The sequence below is a fragment of the Kogia breviceps genome, chromosome 4 (assembly GCF_026419965.1).
Source record: "Kogia breviceps isolate mKogBre1 chromosome 4, mKogBre1 haplotype 1, whole genome shotgun sequence".
In the NCBI taxonomy this organism is placed as follows: domain Eukaryota; kingdom Metazoa; phylum Chordata; class Mammalia; order Artiodactyla; family Physeteridae; genus Kogia; species Kogia breviceps.
This window is the reverse complement of record NC_081313.1, coordinates 143,392,488-143,417,508: the sequence shown is the minus strand read 5'-3', so window position 1 is coordinate 143,417,508 and position 25,021 is coordinate 143,392,488. Positions and strand designations below refer to the sequence as shown.

The 25,021-nt window shown below is 53.6% G+C and overlaps 2 protein-coding genes across 6 annotated transcripts in view; both read right to left on the bottom strand.

Annotated features, from left to right (window-relative positions):
• CAMK2A (calcium/calmodulin dependent protein kinase II alpha) overlaps positions 1 to 5,070 on the bottom strand; it is a 65,984-nt gene extending 60,914 nt beyond the window's left edge. The window contains exon 1 of one of the 3 annotated variants that reach the window (XM_067032079.1): positions 4,310 to 5,070. In XM_067032079.1, the coding sequence (XP_066888180.1) occupies positions 4,310 to 4,566 (257 nt within the window). In that variant the 5' untranslated portion in view covers positions 4,567 to 5,070. The remainder of the gene's footprint in view (positions 1 to 4,309) is intronic. The other 2 variants (XM_059062394.2, XM_067032078.1) reach the window with 2 other exon arrangements.
• A 5,822-nt stretch (positions 5,071 to 10,892) lies between these two features.
• Positions 10,893 to 24,201, bottom strand: ARSI (arylsulfatase family member I). 3 transcript variants are annotated; one of them, XM_067032076.1, is made up of 3 exons: positions 24,167 to 24,182; positions 17,677 to 17,955; positions 10,899 to 13,140 (listed from the first exon to the last, which is right to left on the bottom strand). In XM_067032076.1, the coding sequence occupies exons 1-3, from the start codon at positions 24,169 to 24,171 to the stop codon at positions 11,736 to 11,738; spliced, it is 1,689 nt and encodes a 562-aa protein (XP_066888177.1). In that variant the 5' UTR covers positions 24,172 to 24,182; the 3' UTR covers positions 10,899 to 11,735. The 3 variants fall into 3 exon arrangements, with proteins under 3 accessions (XP_058917512.1, XP_066888177.1, XP_066888178.1); XM_059061529.2 differs by lacking the exon at positions 24,167 to 24,182 and having other exon boundaries at positions 10,893 to 13,140; positions 17,677 to 18,561; XM_067032077.1 differs by lacking the exon at positions 17,677 to 17,955 and having other exon boundaries at positions 24,167 to 24,201.
• Positions 24,202 to 25,021: the final 820 nt, after the last annotated feature.

Sequence of the window (25,021 nt, the reverse complement as noted above, 5' to 3'; positions counted from 1 at the left end):
CTCAAGCCTCAGTCTCCTCATCTGTAAGATGGGTGAGTAAGTTCTCTGCCTCCCTCAGAGCTAATGCGTGGAGAAGTGCCACACCGGCCCCAAAATGCTGTGAAGGTGAGAGGTTATTAGAAGCAAAATAAAAGCACAATACCAGTCTTTGGTGGGGGGAGTTCATCGATGCCCATGTGTTTTCTCCCTCTCCAATATTACACCATCGATCCTCCTAACAGCTCTGCCAGGGAAGGGCGGGATTGCTAAACACATTTTGCAGATGTTAGAGCTTGTGTCCCAAGAGAGAGCTAAAGCACCCAGGACCCTGGGCTCCCCCCACCCCCCAGCGCAGGGAGCTGCCTCTGGTCCCTAGTGTCCCCCACTGATCAGCCCAGCCTAAGCCCCATTCATGATACACAGCCATGGAGGTAAGAGGGGTTGGGGGCTCTGGAGCTAGCTCTCTCCCCTCCTTCAGGCAACCTTGCTGGCGCCTGCAGCCCCTCCCCTAGCCCCAACACCGCCCTTGAGTCAGTTTCAGACCCCTATTTCTAGAGAGGAAAGAGTGGGTTGCAAGCTCTCCAGCCTCCCCGCCTCCTCCCCCACCCCTTTCTCAAGTAAAATCCCCTTCTGAGCCTCCTTCTGTGCAGCCCAGTGATTACTCAGGCTGCAGGGTAATTCTGCCTCTCTAACTAACCTCTCCTGGGAGTGGGATCCAAAGCCCAGAGCATGTCAAAGGCTGGTGGAGGCATCCTCCTTCTCTACCTCTTGGAACCTAACCCTTTCCCCTGATCTTGGTCTTCGAGAAGGCTAGGTCTGCGGGGGAGCTCTGGGCCCACTGCCCGGGCCCACTCTGACCCTGCAGCTGGCATCGCTGCAGTCTGCCTTCTGCCTCCAAGCAAGCTTCTGTGCTCCTAAGGTCTGGGCTTCCATTTCTCTCTCCCATGGGAAGAAGGAGGATTGGGGTCAAGGGAGGAGGGAGTGAGCTAGTCTCCAGGTCCCAAGAGACAGCCCCACCTCAACCCCCTAGGGAAACTGGAATCAACTTCCTGGCTTATGTGAATCATATGCTGCAGTGAGATCTTCGTCCAGGGGCATCAAGAGGCCCCAGGGCCCTGATTCCAGCCCACGCCCCCTCAACTGGCTGCCCACCAGGCTGGGGAGGAACTGCCAGCCCTATCATGAGCTGCTCAAAGGCCTGCAGTCAGGAGCCAGGCTTCACTGGGCAGGGTGCCAGGAAGCCCTCAAGAGGCATGTGTCCTCCTCTACAGCTGGGCAGCCAGGGCCCTTCAGAAGGAGGTCCAAAGACCCCCACGTCCCCTTGGAGGGCCAGCCCAGCTGCCTCAGGCAGTCACCGTGCCAGTGATCTGGAGTGGGTTCCCAGAATGGGGGCTCGGTTTCTGGGTGGTAACAGCCGTGTCCCGGCTGACAGGGACCTTGGGTCACCAATTGAAGGATGGGCCCTGCAGGCACCTTTGTTGCTTATCCCAACAGAACAGGAGCTGTTGCATCCCTGCCAGCCTGGGGGGGTGGGGTGGGGGGGCTTGGTCAGCCCCCTCTGCCAAGCTGGGCAAACTCCAGACAAAAGGTAAAGACGTGGCAGGTCAGCTTCAGCCTGTCCATCTGAGGGCAACAATGACCCCAGTGTTCCAGGCTTGTCACTATGTCTTTATGAGAACCATCTCATTTCATCCTCCCAGCCCTTTTTTATCTCCAGGTTACAGGTAGGGGGAAAGAGGTGCTATAGCCCACCCAGTGTCACAGTGCTATGGGTGGTAAGGTCCAGACCCTATGCCCTCTCTGGGCACTGCCACTTCCTGTCCCACCGGGCACTTGGACTGAAGCTGCACGCAGAGCACGAAAGCCCTGTCTCCTCAGTGATGCACCCAGGCCTTTTAGATCCAGACATTAGAGGTGAGGAGCCTTGTCGCCTTTTTTTTTTCCAATACAAGCATACTGAACCTCAGGCCCATCCTTAGCCTTTCCGATGTCCTGCAAGTCCTGACATTGCCTGTACCATTTCGTAAGTTTGTGTATTTTTCTAGGGAAGGTAGACTTAGACTTTCATCAGACTCCTGGAGGAATATGTGACCTAAAAAAGCTTAAGAGCACTGATGTGGAAGGAAAAGGTCTGAAATTGATCAGATTAGGCCTGGCCATGCCTGCCACCCTCAGTTTTCCTGCCATGGCCACGAAAGGGCTCCCTGTCCCCTAAAATTCTGCCCGTGCCCCAATCCCTCCAAGCGCCCTAGCAGACAGTGGGGCTGAGAAGGCTCACGCAGGCTCTCCCTGACAAGTCACCCCCACAGCACCCAGTCTTCATGATATCCATCTCCTCTTGGGGCAAAACATCACTTTTATTTTCACTTTGAGTGCCTGAGTCATGTCTCAACTCCATCTCACTGCACTCTGTGACGCAGTCCTCCCGAAACCAAGCCTTGCTCGCACCCTGAAAGGCAGCTCCCAGCTGATCAGGGAATCCTTGGTTCTGTGGGTGCCAGAACCCAGCTGAGAAGGGGTCCCTGCACAAGTGCAGCAGACAGCCTCGGTCCTCCAGAGCAGCCCCAAACGTTTTGTTACTGCTGTCCAACCCCCCACATCCCCAGCACAAAAACACACTCAGAAAGACAGGAAGTCTGCAGACAAGAGTGAGCACACATCTGCACATGGGTGTGTGTCTGTATGAGGGAGCTGCTGTGTGCCTGTAGGTATCAGGATAGCCTGGTGTGCAAGTGTGTGTGAGAGAGAGCGAGTGTGTGTGTGTGTGTGTGTGTTTGTGTGTGCGGGCAGCCTACTTGTACACAGCCACAGGCCCACCTCCCACATATATGCAGACACCAGCCTGAGCTCACACACACCTTCAACACCCACACTCCCACCCGAGCCCATGGGCCCAGGCCTCAAACACACACACATAAACCTTCCCGTGGGCATTTCCCCCTGTTCCTCACAGACGTGCATGTCCAGACCTCACAGGAACACCAGTGAGCCCAAGTCCCACACGTGCATCCTTACACAAACATATATTTACACACAACTGATGTGCATACAGCTCTGACCGGCCATACATGTGTACACACAGTGACGCATGTACACTCCTTCATTCCCCTGCAAACCAGCCAATGGACCTGCTTGTGCCACTTGCCTCCACCCACCCCTGCAAGGCACACTTGCATTTTCAGGCCTTACACATGAAGCACACACCAGTACCTCCCTTCTGGTGCACACACACACGTGAACACTTGCACACCTTTTCAGTGCATGCAAGTGTACCCCAGAGTCAGTCCTCACGCAGCAACACACATCAAAGCACACCCCTGTGTGTGCACATCCAGACCTCACAGCAGCATATACTTGCTCACAGGGCCCCTCTCCCCTGCACTCCTGCTGCTACGGCGGGGACCACCCAGGGTATTGGAGCTGCTCTGCCCACGGGGAAAACTCCCTCTAAACTGTACCCCTACCATGGATCCATCCCCAGATCCTCCACAGACTTAGCTGGTGGCATCCAGGAATGCTTCCCTGACACTCCACAATCTATGGGGCTACCCCAAAGGGCTCTCCACCCCCTGCATCCTCCCAACCCTTCTCTCTACACCAGTCATCAGAGGCAGGAAATGAGCTCTGGGGCTGGACAACTTTGCCAAGGGACCAGACTGGTGCACCCTCACATCACTAGCCCCTGCAACAGCAGTGTCCCCCACCACTCGCCTGATTGCCCCTCCCCTCCTCCCAACACCCAGGAAGCCTCACCAGTGGCTCCGTTATTAACCCCTGCTGTACCGTTGCCCTCACCCCTGGCAGGAGCTGGCAGCGGGGAGGTGGGGAGTGGATGTGCTTACAGGGAGAAGTTGGCCACTCTGCACAGCTGCTGTAGGTGCCTAAAAGCAGGAGGAACTACCCGGGAGGTGGTGAGCTCTCTGTCACCAGAAGAAACCAAGTTGAGGGAGATGGCCACCTCAAGAGAAACTCAACAGGGGATTCCAGCCTTAGACTCAGCTGACTGGGAAGATCCTTTTTTAATCCTGTTTCTAAGAATCTGTGTGTGCCCAGGTCATGTGCATTTGTGTGTGTATGTGTGTGTGTGTACACGCACAGACACTGCCATGCACTGTCAACCCTTCACCTCTACGCACACACACGCCGGGCTGCCCTTGGCTCATCTTGGCAAACATGCCCGCACCTGGCTCTAGGCACTCTGCACATACAAGTGCCCCCAAACACATGCAGCCTTCCTCCCTGTGTGTGCACTGGAAGCACTGCAGGTGCACACCTCCACCCGTGACACTGACCCCCTGAGCCCTCCATGACTCTCTGAGGTGCAACTCACTTTCCCAGTTCCTCGAAGAGCTGGTACTCTTCCGTGAAGCGGGTGCAGGTGATGGTGGCCATTCTGGCGCTGGGTGGGCAGGCGAGGCTTGGGGCTGGAGGACCAGGACTGGGGTGCCGCTGCTCTGTTCCCGGAACTAGGGGCCACTCGCCTGCCCGTGCTGCCAAGTGCAAACTGAGAACCGGCTTGACTGACGAGCCGCGGCTTCTGAGCAGAGCACTGTGGCTGCTCACAGCCTCGCGAGTCTTCGTCAGCATTCAGGTCCCCATGGCAACCACCTCCGAAACGCCCTGTTCCCGTTGCCCCGGTAACTGCCTCCCCAACACCTGCCTGCCTTCCACTTCAAAACCTGCTCCCGGACTCCCTGGCCCTACTGCACACAGTACTGCAGGCCTGTGTGGACCCAGGGGTGGGTGGACCCAGCACCCCCGAGGTGATGGACCAAGGGAGGGGTTGGAGGAGGGGAAGGAGAACAAACTTAGTCCACAAGTAATCTTCAATCTTCCCACCTCCCCCACTTCCAACTGTGGGGCCCTTATAACAGACAAGATGGGATTAAGTGGGGCAAAAAGGCAGTTGCCATGGTAACGGCCGGTGGGTGCCACATTCTAGGATGGTCCCGCGGAAAGACAGGATGCAGTTACCCTGGCAACTTCATCTCCTCTGGAGAGACAGGTATTGCCCCGTTGCCCTGGCAACAGCCAGGTTCTAAGGTTTACAGGGAAACGATGGCTAATTCACTGGGATCTCTCTCTCTCAGTGGATCACCGTAGCCTCTGTGACTATCTCTCGGCTCTCCTCTTTTTTTTTTTTTTTGCCTCTTCCTCTGTCTTTCTTATTTTGCTCTCTCTCTCTCTCTCTCTCTCTCTCTCTCTCTCTCTCTCTCTCTGTTCTTTGCCACCTGGTCCATCACACTGGGACTCTAGCTAGGGGGAAGTGCAGAGGAGCTATCAGGATTCTGGAGGGAACATCCCTGGCTGCCTGCTCACCCCAACCCCTCTCAGCTATGACAATTGGTCCCCTACTGAGGTCTCTTCCATAACCACTCCCTTACCCCAGGCCACCAGAGGGGCCATGGAGATCTGGTCTCCTGGGGCTCATGTCCCAGTTTCTGCTTGTGCTTCAAGTCAAGGTGAAAGAGGTGGAGGTGGCAGTGGGGAGGGAAGCATGGCCTGGCTTGGAGGGGAGTGGCCTCGGACCTGCCCTAAAATCCTCATTCCCAAATTTTGTGGGTACTTTCCTGGCCAATTTCAACTCTTCAGGGCAATAACCATATCTATGGCCTCAAGATCTCACCCCAAGGCCCGGGGGGTTAAAAAGGAAAAGGACTGGCATTTAAAGATCTGAATTCAATTCCAGTCCTAACATATATTAACTGTGTGATGCTGAGAAAGTCACAGCCCCTCTCTGAGCCTCTAGCTCCTTTTCTACAAAACAGAACAAAGTTGCCACTGCAGAGGAAGGCTGTGAAGATAGAGCAGGCTGAGGGCTGTAGAGGCCTTTGGGGAGTATGTAACTATGGGGCCTCTTTTTAGTTTCTAGAAGAGGAAAAGGAAGGTCTAAAGTGAGACCATCACCACCCCAATCGCTCTAGCTTGAACTCAGAATCTCAGACCTTCACACCCACCTCCTCCATTCAAGCTCACTTCACAGCCCACCAGGCTGAGGTCTCATGCCGGCACTTGCCCACAATGAGCACAGGATGAAAGGATCCAGGATCCAAACCCTCTAGGTTTCTAACCCACCCATTCTGAACCTCCAAATTGCCTTAATGGTCACCTCACTTTCTGGACACATTGTCTGCTTGTTGGTCATCCACAACCCCGGCAGACCTCTGACTCATTACCCTAGGTCCAGGAGCCCCTGGAGAAATCTGGGTACCCCCCCCCCAACAATTCTGCCCTCTTCCTGAGAGTTGGGAGTGGGAGAAAATGATGGAGTTGACTCTGATGCAGCCACTTCTTCCCAGGAGAGAAATAGGAGGGAGGCAGAGGGGAAGGAGGAAAGGAGGGCCAGGGAGGAGGGAGTAATGGCTTAGCCACTAATTGCACCATTACCACCTTCAGAAAAAGGAAAAACCACTCAGTTTTGTTTCTGCGCACAATACGCTTCCTGCTTCTGCCGCCAACGTTGCAATTCAGAGGCAGAGAAGAGAGCCCTTTGCTCGGGGGCTGCACAGCCAGTGGGCAGCGGGCAGGGCACAGAATACCACTAGAGGTGAATGCGCGCAACTGGAGGAAGGGCTGCACCGCCACCTCCGTGTCCCAGACCCTCTATCCTGTCCCCAGGAGGGGATGGCTACCACACATGAAAGCACTGGAACAGTCCTCAGTCACCACTGAGGGCACTTGCATCATTGCCCAGAGGAGAGGAGAGGCAGCGTTCTGCAGTGGTTAGAGTGACTCCATGACCTATAGGCTGTGTGATTTGGGATGGGTATCCTAGCTTCCCTGTGTCTCAATTTCTTAATCTGCAAAATAGAGTAAAACATTCCCTAGCTCCAGGGCTGTTCTTAGGATTAAATGAGAGGAGCGCAGGGTCTGACACTGTAAATGCTCAATAGATGGGAAATTATTCTTATTAAGGGACTCAAAAGTCCCTCCGTCTTCACACTGCTCTCTCTCAATCATGCAAGTACACATCACTATATTCAAGTCCCAGCAGTTTGGGCACCATTCTCTGAGTCCCCACTGGAGTTGAGCTCATGGTTTGAACACCACCTTGATCTGGCCTGGTTTGCAGAATTCCCGTAGAACAAAGGACTGGGGCTAGAAGGCAGGGGTCACAAGACCTCCAGCTTGTCAGGTGTCAACCTAATGGTGCTTTAGAAATTAACAAATAAGACAAAAGGCAACTGTGCCCTGAGGCTGTATTAATGGGAATCTAGTGTTCTAAATAAAGGAGGTGATAGTCCTGCTTGGCTTGGAGCTGGCCTGGTCCTCTCCCCTCTCCTCACCCCTCCTTTCCTTCCTTGAGCTCTTCCTTCTCAGGTGTCCCTATCCTTCCTATTCCTTTTCATCCCCTTTCTTGTTTCTATCTCCCTTCCTCTCTTTCTCTCAGTCTGTCATCCTTCTCTCCCTCCCGGTGCTGGCCTGGATCCTGTGCACACGGTCCTGGGGGGATGGGCAGGACCCAGGCTGTAGGATCCTGATGGTGCCGAGATGCCTGGAAAGGACGGAGAGGGAGGAAGAGAAGGGAGAAGAGGAAAAGGTCTCCTTGGCAACTCTCTTATACACACACACACACACACACACACACACACACCCCTCCAAACCTTCGAGAGCCTAGCACAGGGGTATGGGCACTGCCTCAGACAGGCACCCCCAACCTGACTATAACTTGCCCTGCCAAGGAGCCACAACCGCTAATTCACTGCCTCCCCTGAGCCCGAGAGGCTGGCAGCTGTGCCCGGTGGCAGCAGGCAGCAAGGAGCCAGCCCTGCCTCGGTGGTGCTGAGAGCACGAGCCGCTGATTGCAGCAGGGGGACTGTTCCTGCCAGACTCCCCACTTCCCAGGGATGTGGCAGCAGGAGAGCCAGCACGTGTGCCCCCAGCTGCAACTTGCGTGCGGTACTCAAGAGCAGGCCTGCCTGCCACTTGCTGGTGGCCAGGGGCGGGAGCCCTGGAGGGCACTGAGCTTGGCTCTGACACGCTAGGACAGGGAACTGGAACACAGGCTATACCCCGTGGAGCTGGAGAGGGACAAACGGGGACCAGGGCCAAGTTCCTGGGCCACAGCAGGGGGTGACACCCGACTCAAATCCCACCTTGCACAGCCTCCACGTATGCTCTCACACACACACCCGAGTGCCTCAGGGTCCTGCAGGGCCTGGGTAGGCACCACAGTAAACGTGCCATCTGCACGGTCCCCACGAGGCCTGTCCCATTAAGGGCAGTGAGCATGGGGGCAGAATCGGTAGAAAGTGGGCCAAGAGAGAAATGATTCTGCAGAGGGTCTAGGTGGAGAGTGATTTGGTTCATTACTTGCAGTAAGTCATGCCAGCCTCGCACTCAGAAGGGAGAGGAGCCAGGGGTCAGGGAGCAGCTCAGTCCCCTGAGGTGTCCCACATACGTGGCACTCCTTGCAGGGGAGAGGGACACAGGGAGCCAAGGGACAGAGAACCACAGCTACTGGGCCCATGTCTGCACAGCACAACCTGCAGCTCGAGGACCCAAGTTCAAGTCCTGCCATTGGCTGTCAGTGTGTATGGCAGGTCTTTTTCCCAGTGGGGCCTCCATTCCTTCCTGAGAAATATAAAGACAAGATGTTCCTTCACTGACTCCAAGGACGTGAAAAATAGTTCTTTCCACTTTAGAGCCAAGCCCTGTGCTAAGCACTTTACATATTGCACTATTTATACCTCATAACAAATGTCCGTGAGAGAGGTACAATCATCACCCATTTTGCAGAGATGTGGTGGGACTTAACCAACATAAGGTTTGTTTGACTTCAGCACCCTACCCTGTGTTCCTTAGACTCCACTAACGCTGGAAGGGCCCTGAGGTGGACCAGGCCCCTTACAGACAGGGGACTGAGGTCCAGAGAGAGGAAGCTGCCCTCCTGCAGTCGCACAAGTCCGGGGCAGTCAGGACGACAAGCCAGAATGCCTGACTCTCCCAGCAGTGCTCCTTCCCTTCCCCTCCCTGCCCTGCTCTTTCCTGCACTCAGGGCTACTTGCCTAGGTCCCAAGGTACCTAAAGGCACCAACCAAGAAGAAGAAATAGTGCCTAGGCCCAGAGCCCTGCTCCTCCAGCCAGGTTAGGGCTCTCTCCTGGCTCGTAGGGGACTGATCATCCCTGTCCAGGGCTCCATAGACAGGGCCCAACTCCGACAGGGCTGCCCCTGGCTCTAACCTATCTGGCTGGCAGATCTGCTGTCATCTGGTCCAGCCGAGGGGGAAAGAGGGGGCCTGTCCGGCATCTCCAGGCTCCACTCCCCTAAGGGGCCAGAGCTGCCTCTGTCCTGCCCTTCCTTCCATCCCTCTTCACCATAGGTGGTGCAAGCATCTGCTTGGAGATGCTATTCAAGAGCCTGACACAGAGTCCAGACCCAAGTGCCCTGGCTGGGGGGAAGGCAGGAGCCAGAGGGGGTGGGAAGAAGGGGGTCGGGGGCCATGCTGATTGCTGGGCAGAGCAGAAGCCACAGCAAGCAGGCTGAGCCTCTCATCACAATGCCCTGAGCCCTGAGTTGCTCCTCAACCTGAGCAACCAATCCCAGGCCCCGGCCAGCAGCCGATGCCCCAGTTAGGCAGGCTTGGGGACTGCTGGGCTGTGTGTGGGGTTACAAGCTGAAGCTTGAGTGGGGCTCCTGGGCTGTTAGCTGGGTTCTGGGTTAGGCAGGACTCTGAGGCAGATGAGCTCTAGGCTGGGTTTAAGATAAGATCAAGCCTCCTTCTCAGGGCATGGGGAGCAGGCACCAGCCCCTAGCCCCCAGCCCCAGCTGGACTCTCCATGTTTGGGGCCAGATTGGCCACAGGGGGTAGGCCTTGGTGCCTAGGGAAGAGCAGAAATTGGTCTTTTATGGTCCTGCACTTGTGGCCCCAAAAGGCAGAGACCCAGGAAGAGAAGCAGGGCTGGAGCTGGAGGCTGGGCCACCTTGGGCAGGGCCAACTCAGCAGACACGGGAGAGACCTCCACTCAACTGGTGTAAGCCTGGGGCGGCAGGGGAGCCCTGAACCCATGCCACTCTGGAAGGGGCAAGCCCACGCAGCTGGGACAAGGACCCGGCAGAGCTGGAATATCTTGGGTCGTGGGCAGACCATGGAAAACCCATCCCTGGGGTATGCCAGAACTGGGACTTCAGAGTTTTCCTCCAGAGCAGGCAGAAGAACTGGGGGTGGCCGGAACCCAGAGGCCCCAGCCCCATCATGACCCAGGCATCAACATCCTGGAGACAGAGAAGGGTTCCAGTTGTGGGGAGGCCATAAGAGGTAAAGAGAGCAGGTCTGGGAGGAAGGGCCCCAGGACATGCATGGTCACTTCCACCCCACAGCCCCAGGCCGGCCCCTCCCTCCTGGGCTCAGCAACCACTGCAGTAGTGATGCAGCTCTGTAACCAATTCTTGAAGCCCCCTCACTGCACCGCACCCACCCCACCCGTCCCGCTCATCCACATGCTGACGAGTCCTAACAGGCCTCCTTTGCCAGAGACAAAAATAACTATTTTCAAAATTCACAGCAGGGCTTTCGCCTACACATGCTGCACCGACTGGAAGCTGAAGGGAGATATGCAGAACGCAGTGTGCGGATAGAGGCTCGCTACACAGCCAGCGAGCCCCGAGACCCCCATGCCTCTTCTCCCCACTGCCCAGCCCGTGTCCCCCAACACTCACTCACCTAGGGGCACCCAGAACACCTAGGGGGAGGGCTCTCAGCTCGTCCACTGTACACAGGGACAGTGAGGCCCGGAGCAGGCCTGAGATCTGCCGAGGTCCCACAGTGGCTCTGTGACCAGGTCCCATACGTTCTGCCGCTGCCCAGGGTGCCCACCTCCTCTCCCATTCCCTGGACCAACAGTGAGCTCACGCCTGGCCCAGGACGCACGTACACACACCCACATGAGCTCACAACCGCACTGCAGCCCTTGCTTCCGTGTTACTGCGTTTTAATCAAGTTCACGGGTTCCTCCACAACCATTACCTCGGCCAGTCCTCTACAGGCCTGTGAGGTAGGCAGAGCCAGGGCTAGCACTCCCATTGCAGGTGGGGAAATAGAGGCCCAGGGGAAAAGGACTGGGCCGAAGGTCAGAGTAGAACCCAGATGTCCTGATTGTTGGTGCCCGGCTCTTTTCGCAGCTTGATCCTGCAGGAGCTAATAGCCATGCCCAGTCCTCTCCTTCCCTCCCAGGAAGAGGAGCTCACCACCACTAGTCTGTTCCCAGGACTAACCCAGGCCACAAGAAGATCCAGGAAGGTCACCCCCGGGTCCCTGCACCTCCAACCTCAGCACTCAGGGGATCCCTTCAGAGAGCGGCCACATCACCACGCCTCGGCTGGGGTCCAGGCCTGGAGCTGCCTCCAGGTGGTCCCTCGCCCAAGAAGTACCACAGAGGTCCAGGGTTCAAGAACAAGGCCTTAAGTGAGCTAAGACGTGACCAAGTTGATGGGGACCCCACCACAGCCCCAGGCACCAGGTCCACACCACAGAGCGACAAAGCTGTTAGAGCTCATTCTCCAGATGAGGAAACTGAGGCCCAGAGAGCTCACACAGGTCACTCGAGGTCACAGAGCAAGTCAACAGAGAGGTGGGACTGGGACCCAGGGATCCCAGTCTAGTTTACTCTCTCCTGACTCCTAAACCTAGCTCCCCACCCTTCAACTGAGGGGTTCTATGCCCTCCATTTCCCTGCAGATGAGGACTTGATCTGGGGCCCCTCGCTGGTGAGGACCAGGGCCAGGCTTGTGTGGGGAAGGACCTCACTTCCCCCCATCAGATCCGGTGGGACATTAATCTGGTGTTGAGTTTACGGAAAAAGGATCGCAGCTTGCAAATCTTGCATTTTTTCTTACGGTGCCCTCGGGAAAGGCTTCGAGCCCTGCCTTCCTCCTCTTCTTCATCTTCTTCCTCATCACTGGCCCAGGGCCCCCAAGCACCCCCATTAAAGTCAGGATGGGCTCGGGGATTCTCAGCCGGGTAGCGCACGGGGATGGCTGTGCGGTTATAGTCCACCAAGCGGGCCAGCAGGGCTCGGACCACATCCGGCCGCTGGCCAGCGAGGTCCTCCCGTTCGTAGGGGTCAGCACTGATGTTGAAGAGCCATACAGCCTGGCGGGCGCTAGCCATCCGCTCCAAGTTCCACCAGCTGCCGGGGAAGGCAGCCAGTGTCTGGGGTGGGATCCAATCGCCATAGCCCGGGTCTCCCGTCAGCAGCTTCCACTCACCCACGCGGATGGCGGCCTGCACAGCAGTGTTCCAGATGCCAAAGCCACCCTCCAGGGAGCCATGCCGGGCATGGTTGTAGAGCGGGTCAATGTTGTGCAGGATCTCCGTGCGTGGCGAGGCCCGGCCCTCGCTGATGGCTGGCCACACATCATGGCCGTCCAGCCCATCAGCCGCCGAGGTGGTGCCACCCGCCAGACCCACCAGGGTCGGGTACCAGTCAGTGATGTGCACCAGTGCCCGGCTTGTCCATCGCTTTCGCCTGAGCAGGGGGCTGTGGACGAAGCCCAGGCCCCGCACGCCCCCTTCCCAGTAAGTGCCCTTGCGTCCTCGCAGCGGCCAGTTGCTGCCCCCCGAGAAGGTCTGGCCACCATTGTCACTGGAGAAGATGATGACACTGTTGTCATAGAAACCATAGCGCTTGAGGGCCCAGGTGATATTGCGCACGGCCTCATCCATGCAGGTCACCATGGCCGCGTACTTCCGCCGGGCCACGTTGCCCATGGTGCGGTAGCGGTATAGGTACTCACGGGGGGACTGCAGGGGTGTGTGGACCGCCTGGAAGGCCACATAGAGGAAGAGGGGCCGCCGGGGGCTGTGGCTGGCTAGGATGTGGCTGACGCGCTGGGCATAGAGCAGAGTGGAGTACTGGCCGCTGAGCCCCCAGGCCACACTCTCGCCCTCGTGCAGGTCAAAGCCGCACACCCCCGGGCCATCGCAGTTGTCATAGGTGTAGTAGTCCACGTTGCCTGTGAGCGAGCCCAGGAAGGTGTCAAAGCCCCGGCGGGTGGGCAGGCACTCCTTCCGGTAGAAGCCCAGGTGCCACTTGCCCACCATGTGGGTAGAGTAACCCAGCTCCCGCAGCTTCTGGGGCAGCGTTACCTGGTCCAGGGGCAGGCAGTTGGGCTGCCGAGGGCGGATGATGGAATGCTGCAGTCCTGTGTGGATCTGGTATCTGGTGGGAAGAGGGGAGGACACAGAAGGCACCAGTGAGCCAGAAACCACTGCTCTGGCCACCCAACCCCCAACACTCACCCTGAGTTAGGCTCTGATCCAAGCACTACCAGTAAGCAAAGTAACAGTAAGCAGTAGGTGTTTATCAGATGTGCCAAGCACTTCAAACTCATTATCTCATTGAATCCTCAAAATCAACTGAAGCAGGTATCATTGTCATCTTACAGATGAGGAGAATAAAGCTCAGAATGGTTAAACCACCCGTGCAGTATCACACAGCTAGGAAGTTGGGGAGTTAAGAGTTGAACGCAGGCTAATCATAACAACAACAATAATAAAAGCTGACACCAAGCACTTGCTGTATGCTCAGCATTGTGCTAAGCCCTTTATAGGAATTATCTCACTAAATCCTAACCGTAACCTAGGGGGTGCCTATCGTTATTATTATTCCCATCTCCCAGATAAGAAAACTGAGCCTCAGTAAATTAAGTCATTTGTCCAGTGATTCACACAATTAGTAACTGGAGTTGGGATTTGTATCCCCAGCAGTCTGACTCTAGGTTTCAGAGTCCCTACACTCTAAGCTACTAAATTGCCATGGGGCCTAGAGCAAGTCTTACACTCCCAAGAAAACTCCTATTCACTCGTAAACGCCCAGCCCAAATGCTACCCTCACTGTAAAGTTTCTCACTCAAAGAATGAGTCACTTTTGCTTCTGGGTTACCACAGCATTTCATACAAATCTTCATTGGTCCAACTTGGCCATAGGATTCCACTCAGTCATCTGTACATGCTCTTAGGCCTGATGATATTTTCCCCTTTCCCCACCCCCTTTTTTTTTTTTTTTTGCGGTACGCAGGCCTCTCACTGCTGCGGCCTCCCCTGTTGCAGAGCACAGGCTCCAGACACGCAGCCCCAACGGCCATGGCTCATGGGCCCAGCCGCTCCGCGGCATGTGGGATCCTCCCGGACCGGGGCACGAACCCGTGTCCCCCGCATCGGCAGGCGGACCCTCAACCACTGCGGCACCAGGGAAGCCCTGGGCCCGATGATATTTAATGAGACTGTCCCTTACTCATCCTTGTATTCCTAGCATTCAGGTGATGTTTCAAGGACACTCAATACAAAATGAATGAATGAAGAATGGCCCTCAAAGGATTTTAGAGCCAGAAGGGACCCAAGTCATTTTCTAGTTTATTCACCTCAACTTAAAAAGAAACTAAAGTCCAGAGGAGGGGAAAGACCTTGCCCAAGGTCACTCAGTGGTCAGGAGCAGAGCCAGGACTTGAACATAAATCCAATCAGAGTCCAAGCACAGACCATCTTCTGGCAAACTAGGCTGCCACTTCTCTTCCCCCATGGAGGCCTCAGTTTGTCATGTGTAGGAGTGAGTTGGTTGGAATGGGACACCTCTAAAAACCTTCCAGTTTCCAAATTTTATGAGACCAGTTCTCATGTGCCTGCCCACAAGTTTATGTGGCCCCTAGATCCAGGTCACCCACACAGACTAACACCCTGAGGCAGGAGCAAATGATTAACAGAACTCTGCATTCCTCGTTTATTCATTCATATCCCTTTCCTTCTGTGGTCAAGGCACCCATGTGATCTGCTTAGGGTGTCTTGCCTTTACTCAAGTCTTACAAGTCCCAAACTAAATAAGAAGCCTGGAACTTCACACGTGTATTAGAATCCCACACGTTTTTCTCACTCCCGGGCATCAAAGTCAAGCCCAGACCTAAATTCCTTACAACTTTAAGCCAGGCACTGGGGTGGGGTTTTCTGTTTTGGGCTTCCCGGGTGGCACAGTGGTTAAGAATCCGCCTGCCAATGCAGGGCACATGGGTTCGAGCTCTGGTCCAGGAAGATCCCACATGCCACGGGGCAACGAAGCCTGTGTGCCACAACTACTGAACCTGTGTTTTACAGCCCACGAGCCACAACTACTGAAGCCCCCACACCACAACTATTGAAGACCTTGCGCCTAGAGCCTGTGCTCCGCAACAAGAGAAGCCACCGCAATAAGAAGCCTGCGCGCTGCAACGAAGAGTAGCCCTCACTCGCGGCAACCAGAGAAAGCCCGCGCACAGCGACGAAGACCCAATGCAGCCAAAAAATAAAATAAATTTTAAAAAGAAAAAAAACGTAAAAAAAAAAAAAAAAAGAGTTGGAGCCTGTTGGCCCCGCTACTTCACTGCTGGGGTGAGTTGAATTGTGTCCCTCTCCAAAGGAGACCGCAAAAAAAAAAAAAGCTGTTTTGGTTGTTAGCTATCATTAGCTACTACTGCCATTTATTTATTTATTTATTTATTTATTTATGGCTGCGTTGGGTCTTCGTTGCTGCACATGGGCTTTCTCTAGTTATGGCGAGCGGGGGCTACTCTTCGTTGCGGTGCACGGGCTTGTCATTGCAGTGGCTTCTCTTGTTGCGGAGCACAGGCTCTAGGCGGGAGGTCCTCAGTAGTTGTGGCACATGGGCTCAGCAGTTGTGGCTCACGGGCTCTAGAGCACAGGCACAGTAGTTGTGGCACATGGGCTTAGTTGTGGAATCTTCCCGGACCAGGGCTCGAACCCGTGTCCCCTGCATCGGCAGGCAGATTCTTAACCACTGCGCCACCAGGGAAGTCCCATTACTGCCATTTTTAACACTATATGCCACACACACTATTTCACTTACTTTGCATAAGATACCTACAGTGAAGATTGCTATTAGCTCCATTCTACAGGAGACGAAACTGAGACTCCCAAAAGTGCAGCAACGGGCCCAAGATCAGACTGCTGGCAAGCAGTGGAGCTGAGCCTTGAGCCCAGGTCTCTGCGACTCACACTCAAAATCTGTCAGTGACGTGGCCTCTGCAGACCTCAGTCAAGCTAATGAACAATTAGATTTGATACAGGAAGTACCCTAGGCCCCTGAGTCACAGCGACCCTCTCTTCATAGGGGCTGGGCGCCATGGAACACTGGTTCATAAAGTGGGTGGGCCAGCTAAGTCACCGCATCCTGTCTGCAAGTGAGTAACGCAGGAAACTGTCTCTCTCCGGCTTTACCAAACACTACTGGACGCACTAACAAACACTAATGCGAGTAGTCAGCATCAGTCATATGGAGCCAGCTGCAGGGGGCGGAGGGCAGACGCTGCCTAGCCACGCTCAGCTAACTTTGCAGATTCGGGGAGGGGGGGCAGCTGTGGGGGCTGGAACGCTGCTGCTCTGCATGCTGTTCATTCCCCTGCTTAAACCAAAAGTCATCTCTTGGAGAGAAATGCAAACATGTGCACAACTCCCAGGAATGCAGATTCCTCCTCCCTCTTCTGGAGGTTGGTCAACACTTGGTCTTTACCATCAGCCCCCATCCCTCGACACTTACACTGGTGTCCCTTTATCTTTCCTGTTCTCTTTCCCAGTTCCTAGAGCTCAATGCTGAGCAGCAGACATAAGAAAGAAAAGGCGTCCCTTTTGACTCCCAGCTCCAGGGCCCCTCTAAAGCACCTGGCCTCTCAGTCCTCTCTCCTACAGACCCCGAAGTTTGGCACAGGCATCGAGTTTGGCCCTCTCTGATTCTGTGCCTCAGCTTCTCCCATCCAGGAAACAGGGAGACTACGGCTCTGGTTTCTGAGATCACACTAGTAACTTTTGGGTAGAACTTGGGAGAAAGCATGCCCCATCCAAGGATTAGCTTCAGCTGTGCCAAAGGATTTTCTCCTAAGTGGCCAGCATTTTGCCTTCTACACACACACATACACACACACACACACACACACACACACACACACACACACATCCGCCTCCTGTTTCCCTGCTCCTTTAATCCTGTAATCCTACCACCTTGCCTGTGGACAACTCCTTATGGAGAAAGCAGCACGTCTCCTTGGGGCCCCCAGACAACTTGGGAGGATTTTGCAGATGAAAAAACAGAGGCTTTGAGAAATGAAGTGACTAGCCTAAGGCTACACAGGCCACTGCCTCCTGTGTGTGTCTTTCTCCTCCACCTATCAACTCCTTGGCTTCCTCCCAATGTTGTCATTAAACAATTTGGGGACCCTAATCCCTCCAGTGACATAGAGGCTGCCATTTATTGATAGCTAAGCAGGCTATATGCAACTGGTTTCATCCTCACCACTCCTTTAAAACTGTTCACCCCATTTTATGGACAAGAAAACTGAGGCTTGGAGGAGTTAAGTGATTTGCTCATAGTCTCAGGGTGTGTAAATAGAAGCAGCACTCAAAGCTAAGTGTCAGAGGCTGCCATGTCCCTCTAACAAAGAGATGACCAGATGTCTCCTTCACATGGTGTGGAGTTTCAATGTCCTAGAACATCAGAGGGAGAAGACCCCAAAGATGATCCAACCCATTCAGCATACAGTAGGGAAACTGAGGCCCATAAAGGGCAAAGGACTTACTAATGATCACAGCCAACTGGGGACAGAACTGGCCGTGAGCCCGAGCTTCCCAGTAGGGGTAATGTCGGTACAAGTGAAACCTACAGCTGGGTTTATTTGGGGCTTGGACCACCAGCATCAGTGGCTTGGGCCATGCCTACCTGCCTGTGAGAAGTTGACTCCGCGAAGGTGTGCAGATGGGCTGGATATAATAATTCTCCAACTTGACACCCTCGGCTGCCAGCCGGTCCAACGTAGGGGTTTCGATATCTGAGCCATGGTAGCCCACGTCGTGGTAGCCCTGGTCGTCGGTGAGGATGAAGATGATGTGGGGAGGCTGGCGTGGAGCGGCCGAGGGCTGCTCGCCGGCCTCCACGGGCGCGTCAGCCACTAGGCTCGGCTTGGCCCAGTCCCAGGACAGGTAGCCGAAGCTGAGCAGGCTGACCAGAGAGAAGCCGGTGAGGGCGTGCATCGCCATGCCGGCCTGTGCGTCCCGGCGCGCAGGGCTCCCAGGTCCTCACCGCCTCGCGCGCCCAGGGCGCACGGCCCGCACGCCCTCCCGCCAGCCCGCCCGGACACCGCGAGAGTGCTCAGCGTTCCCAGGGGGAGGCCCAGCGGCCAGTCCGGGACTGGCTGGACTATGAGGCCTGACCTGCGCGGCCGCAGCGGGGCGCTCTGGGGAGGTCAGGCCCGCGCCGAGCTGCCTCCCGCTGCCTGAGCGCCAGCTCTGCGCCGCCCGTGTTCCCTCTCCCCCAGTTCAGCCAGGCCAGCCTGAGACTTGGTGTGGAGGCTTCCAAAAAGTGCTCTCCACCATTCTCTGACTCCCCTCTTCCTTCTAGCGCTCGATTTCTCCCGTCTCCTAATTTCTCTCGCCTCTGCTTTCCCTTTCTCCTCCTCCCGACCCTCCAGCCCCTGGCCCGGCCTCTCGCCCCGCCCGGAGACCCGAGAACTGTCGGCTCCGTAGGGTGGTGGGCAGGACCCCAGCGGGGAAGGGGGAGGAAGCACGGGCTGGGCGGGTCTGTGGGGGACACCGCGGGAGAGAATGCGAAAAAGTTGTAACATCTGCCGGGGCCGAGCCCCAGGTAGAGGGGCGGGGCGTCCAGCGGCGGCTCCGCCCACGGGCGGGAAGCCCGGGTCGGGGGTGGGAGTGGGGGCCTCTGGCTCCAGCCTCCGCCTTGGCCCAGACTGGGGAAAGGAAGGAGGGGGCTGCTCGGAATTCGATGGAACAGCTCTGGAATGGCCCAGTCGGACATTCCTCGATCATGGAGTCTTAGCTTCTCTGAGTGCCAGTCATGGAAGGGAGGCGCATAATTTTCTATGTCAAGCCGGTCATTCTACAGCTGGTGAAACTGAGGCCCTGAGATGGCCGGCAACTCGTCTAAATCACGAGCAAGTTGGTAGCTTCTTCCCTGTTGGGGCTAACAGCGGCTGGCTGAGTGGCAGTAGAGACAGCAAGGGAGAGTAGGGACGACTTTGTCAAGCACCGACTTTGGCAAGCACCAGAAATAGGTTTGGCCTTGCCGGGGGCTTACCTCTCTCCCCAACCCCTCCCCCTCCTCATTCTTCAATTGACAGCTTGAATCTTAGACTGGCAGCCCTAGAATCCCGAGGACAGAACCTGTTGTATACATCTCGTTCTCCACAGGCTCCAGGAACTGGGTCAGTACATATTGCAGGGATGAATAGATGAATGGGCCTCAGAGGTCGCCCAGGCCAACACCCACCCAAGGAAATCTCCACAGCAGGGAAAGCAAGGTTGGGGAACTCCTGGGCCAGGCAAGTATCACAAATGAGTAAAGCAGAGAGGCCACTGTGTTGGCCAAGGAAGGCAGGGGCTGCATGGAGCAAAAGACCTCAGCCTTGTGTCCAGCTGACTGTTGTCATGCAAGAATGTGGACCAGTGTTTTCAGATCTTCTGATTTTCCGAGAACACCCAAGTCCAGATTATTATGAGAAATATTCCAATTGTGAAGAGCTAGTAACTAATTTAAAGTAAATGGAAAATAAATAATAAATAAAGAAAGTAAATTGAAGCCCTGTACAGGCCAAATCAAACCTATCTGAGGAATATGTTAGGACATCGGGCGCCTGTTTGCAACTTCCACTCTGCATCATTGTTTTCCAGATTTTAACGAGGCTGTATTTTTTAGTGGGAAAACTGAATTAAACAAAACTAGTTAGCCTTTTTTACTCCCAGAACTTCAATCTTTAATATGCTCATCTCCGAAAGTAGGGGTTGCTAAAACTGTATTTCCCAATTTTATGTGACTGAGGACCCTCTTTTTCACAGAGCTTCTCCAAGAGCCAGTGTTTTGGGAACTTTGAAACACAAAGACTGCCTAGGTGGGTCTTCTCTCCCAGCATCTTTCCCCTGCCAATATTCTGCCGTGTTCCCTTCCCTTTTCTTTAAAACCACTGTGTGTGGGGAAAGAAACCAGACCTCCAAAATAGCAGCCCAAGTGAATCTGCATTTCGAAATGAGGGCTGCGTGGGGCTGGCCACTCCTGTTTGCTCAAAGCCCCATATTTAGGATGACCAGATTTATCAGAAGGGAAAACTGAGCCTGTTGTTCTGGCAGAAGAAATGTTGAGGATGGACAGGAAAAATACAGCCTCCTGAGGGGAATGCAGCTAAAATGGTGCTTCCGGAGGCTTCAGCCTGAGGCTGTCCAGGGTGTCAAAGTGGGACAGGTCACAAGAGGTCAGATGGACTTAGGTTTTGTATTCTTTGCATTGTCTGTCCCAGACCTTGGTCAGGAGGAACTGACCAAGTTCCTCCTGAGAAATGGCACAAGGAGAAACAGCAAGGGGGTTGGGGTAAGGATTCAGGCTTGAAGAAATAGGTCCAGGGAGGCCAGCCCACGGGCTGTAGATCTCTGTGGAGCGGCCACAGGGACAAGACAAGCAGAATTTCTGAGAGTTCAAGACCATGGGCTCTGACATCAGACTGCTTGAGTTCAAATCCTGGCACTTATTTGAGGTCAGGCCTTGGCCAAATTATTTTGCCTCCCTCAGCCTCAATTTCTTCATCTGTAAAATGGGGTGATAATATAAATGAGATACAACACAGTGCTCAGTAAATGCCCAGCACATAGTAAGCACTTGATGAATGTCAGTGGTTATGATGATTGTTCTCTGTGCTTCTGAGAGAAAAGACTGAGTCCTGTGGGTGAAAGTTACTGGGAAGCAGATTTCAGGCCAATTTAAGGGATTACTTGTGTAGGAAATCTGGCAACTTGCTTAATAAAAGGATGGCAGTGATGGGTGAATCACCATGTGGAGAAGAGTGGGTGGACTCTTGTTCCCCAATATTCACATTTCTATCAAGAGTCCCTCAGTAATCATTGAAACCCACAGTGGCTTCAGAGGGCTCCATCCAGCCCTCTAATGTTCTAGGGAAATAAACCCTGACCCTCAACTCTTCCTTTAATGCCATTACACAACTGGGCCAGGGTGCAACATTGAAGCCAGACATTCCAAAGGCTCAGGGATGACAAAGGGGAAATAAACATACAGAGTAATGTGAATCCAGGTCATGGCACTTTCAGAATGTGGCTCACTCATCTTCCCTTTGTGTTCTCTACCGTATGCCTACCTGTCCTCTTCCCTGGGACAATGTCCATCAGCCCTACCCCATCCAGGTAGATCTCAAGAACTCTAAGACGTCTTAAGTTCAGGCCAAAGAAATAAGGCTCAGAGAAACAGAAGTCCCTTCTCCAGCTAAACCAGCCTTTGCAGTTTCTATCTCAGGATCCAAGATGATTCCAAGATGATTGACAGCAGGAATATCCACAGGGAAGTTCCATCCCCCCATTCCCATAGGTGCACACATATGCCATAACCCCCAAAGGACACCTACATTAAAACCCTACTAGAAGCCTAACACATGCACACAAAATGCAGATCAGATGTGGCAGGGGTGTGGTGTTGTTACTTGCTGTTGGAGACTTCCATTGATGAAATCAGACTTCAAAAAGCACTGAGTTCCTCATTACTGGAACTATGCAAGAAGGGGAAAAAGTGCCCGTCTGTCCAGAAGGTAATAGGAGAGATTCCTGAACTAAAATGGGGAGCAAAGCTAAAGGACTTTGAAAGCTCTGTCCAGCCTGAAAATGTTATGATTCTAATTACTTATTCCCAGAAAATTTTTTAGGACACAGAGATATAAAAGTGAAACACAGGTGAGTCTTTTTTGTGCCTTTGACTTTCATTGCTGTGCGTGGTATGTGTGTGTGTATTTGTGTAGAGGGCTGTGTGTGCGTAGGTGTGTGTGTATTTGTGTAGGTGTGTAGGCGTGTAGCTGTGTACGTTATGTTTGGGCGTCTCTGAAGTAAAGTTATCTTAGTACAGTTATTTTTCCTTCTGACTTAATTGACCTTGGCAAAGATCTTATGTACAGATCATGCATGTTGTCATCCTCTGGAAGTCAATTTGTCTCTGCTGGACCAAATCAAGGAGCTACAAGAAAACATAGAAGGCCTCTGGACAGACAAAAATGTCACACAGTTCAATCCCTTAACTTAGAGTAGAGCTCCTCAGGCCTTCCTCACTCCAAACCTACTGACTCTTACTTCATACACAATTCTTATAAGGCTAATGATTTCATTTGCCAGCCCAGGAATATTGGAAGCAGCTCAGAGGGAATACATAAGAAGGTGGCATGAGGCACCTGCCTGTTTTACAGTAATACAGTTTCATAGTGAAAACATCAGGGAGAAACAAAAGAATAAACATAAAATCAGACTGATGAGTTCCCAAGGCCCGGGAGTTTGGGGCCATTTGATGCAGAAACAAAGAGCCATTATCTACCCGAACAGAACCAAGGGCATCACCAGATCACAACCCAGCATAGAAATGAATGACGGGTCGCCCTCCAGAGTTTAAATCCTGTCCGGGATCCTCTTTTGAAGAAAGCTGGGGAAGGCATCAACTATTTTTTCCATCCAAAATGGCTACTCTGACAAGTTCATGGTGTAAGCTCAGCTTCTATCGTAGAACGTCCTCCCAGAATTTGCAGGCTCAGGAGGCAGTACCTTCTGCAGTTTCCGTGGTGGCGATGAGGATCCTGCACAGCTGTGATGCTGGAGGTCAGGCTCAGCAACCGTAGAGCATGTTCCCCAGGGACAGGTCTAGCTCATCCACCTCCTGCCTCCTCCTCACTGCCCTCAGATGCCAGCGTTATGTTCCCTGCACTTCAAGACCCGTAAGCCTCTGTAGTTTGAAAGGGCGAGTGGTACTCAGGAAAGCAGCACACCAAGTGGGAGCACAGAAATTCCCTTTCTGACAGTTGGACTGTATCCTCCTACTGAGGAGTAAAGACCTCTGCTAGAGAGAATTCCACAGGTGCCCTTGTTCACCTCGTCTACTAACCACTGGTTCTTGCCTTAACCCCCATGCTCTAGACTAGTGCATCATTTATTATAATTAATTAATGATTAATGGTAAGGTCAGAAGTGTTTAAGAAAGCTAGGATGGCTGCCCTATGGAGAATGTATTGCCAGGGCCCCAGTTAAGGGTGCATGTGAGAAGTCCAGGTAGAGACCGGCCTGCCGAGGTGAGCCGTTCTCCCCAGTGGGCAGGCTGAGGCCCGGTTCTTGCTGGATATTGCTGTATTTGGGCAAAATGGTTCTGGGAGGAAAAGTGCTTTCCTCCTTGATGCTGGGGCAGCCCCTTGCATTTCCAGGGGAGACACACATTCCCCTGACCCCTGCTTCCAGGCCCTCTTGGTGGTCTCGCTGAGTGCCCCTTGTCTGTCAGAATCCCATATCAGACATCTGAGCCTGGAGTGACAAGAGCCCAGGCACCCAAAGCCCCTTGCCTTTAACCCTTCACGGGGCTCTGGCCCTGGGCATTTCAATGGCTCCTTTCTCTGGCTCTCAATGAAACATTCTTCCGAGGAGATTATTGAAAGCAGAGCTCTGGATACACAATGGGCGCTCTGTGCTCACAGCCACTGCCCAATCTGTTTGCCCAGCCCGACTGCGGCCTCCCCTCTCCGCACACCATCCACCCTCCACCCACCTGACCCCGGCCCCACCTCAAGGCCAGCTCGCTAGAGGGAGGCCGTATGAAAGGACTTGTTCTCCGCCTTCTCAGAAGTTCCCGCTGTGGCCTCTGCCAGCCTTGGGCAGAATTAGCTTAACGTGTCCCAGGCTTGCCTCCAGCCCATCCATCCATCTATCTGAGGCTCTGCTCACTTTGATGTCCAGAGGCTTCTGTCCTCACTGGTCAGCTGAAGTTTCTCTCTTTCTCACACATACACACACATGCAGATATGCGCGCACACACACACACACACACACACACACATGAGATGGGACTTTCAAAGAAAGAGGTGAAATCTCAGAGAATCAGATGGAGAGTGGGGGCCACTGAGATCCAGATAAATGGAGGGGCTCCTAAAAGAGAGGATGGCAGGCTGCGCACCAGCGCTGCCACCACCCCAACCCACCCCGCCCACCCCAGGGCTCCAAGTTCCTTGCAGGTTCAGAGACGGCAAGAGTGTTCGGGTTAAATGTGAGACGTCAGAACCAGATTACCTGTGTTCCAGCCCAGCTCTGCCATTTGCTAGCTGTGTGACTTAGTTATCTGAGCTAACCTCTTGGTACCTCAGTTTTCTTACTTGTAAAATGGAAATAATAATAGTACCTACCTCATAAGATTGTTGTCAGGATCACAGCAGACAAGGCAAGTGAAACTCTTAGCACAGTGCCTGGTGCATAATAAGCTCTCAGAGAACAGATAGCTATTGTTATTATTGTTACTATACTTAGATTCTATTGTCATTATACTTAGATTCTATTGTCATTATATTTAGCGTCTATTCCTACAAGTGTACAGCCTCAGGGACAAAAATCCACATTCTCCTGATCAAGTCATTCCTCTCCTCCAAAATTTTCAATGGCTACCAACCGTCTGCAGTAAAAAATCCAGCCCCTTGGCCTGGCACTTAGGAGTAGAACTTTGATTTCCTCCTTCATAATAGTCACTGGATACATGGAAGGTAAATAAGTCCCATCACTATATTACAGTTGTCATGGTCATCGTCTATTGTACTACTTGGAGAAACTGGCTTTTAGCACAAATATATAAGGAGACCCTGCCTGGGGGAACAAAAAAACCCTGAATCAATACCAGATTGAAAATCAGAAGTAATAATAATAATAGCTTGCATTTATTGAACATCTACTATGTGCCTGGTACCATGCATGACACTTTATATCCATTATCTCACAATTCTCATGTAGTCCTATGATGTAGGTAAAATTATTACCATCATCTTACAGATGGAGGAACTGAGAAGCAAAGAAGGAGTAAGTAATTTGCAGGACTTCTCTGGCGGTCCAGTGGTCAAGACTCCGCACTTCCACTGCAGGGGGTGCAGGTTCGATCCCTGGTCAGGGAACCAAGATCCCGCGTGCCTTGTGGCATGGCCAAAAAAAAAAGAGTAAGTAATTTGCCCAGGGTCACGCAACTGGGATGTGTCAGCGCCAGGATTTAAGCCGAG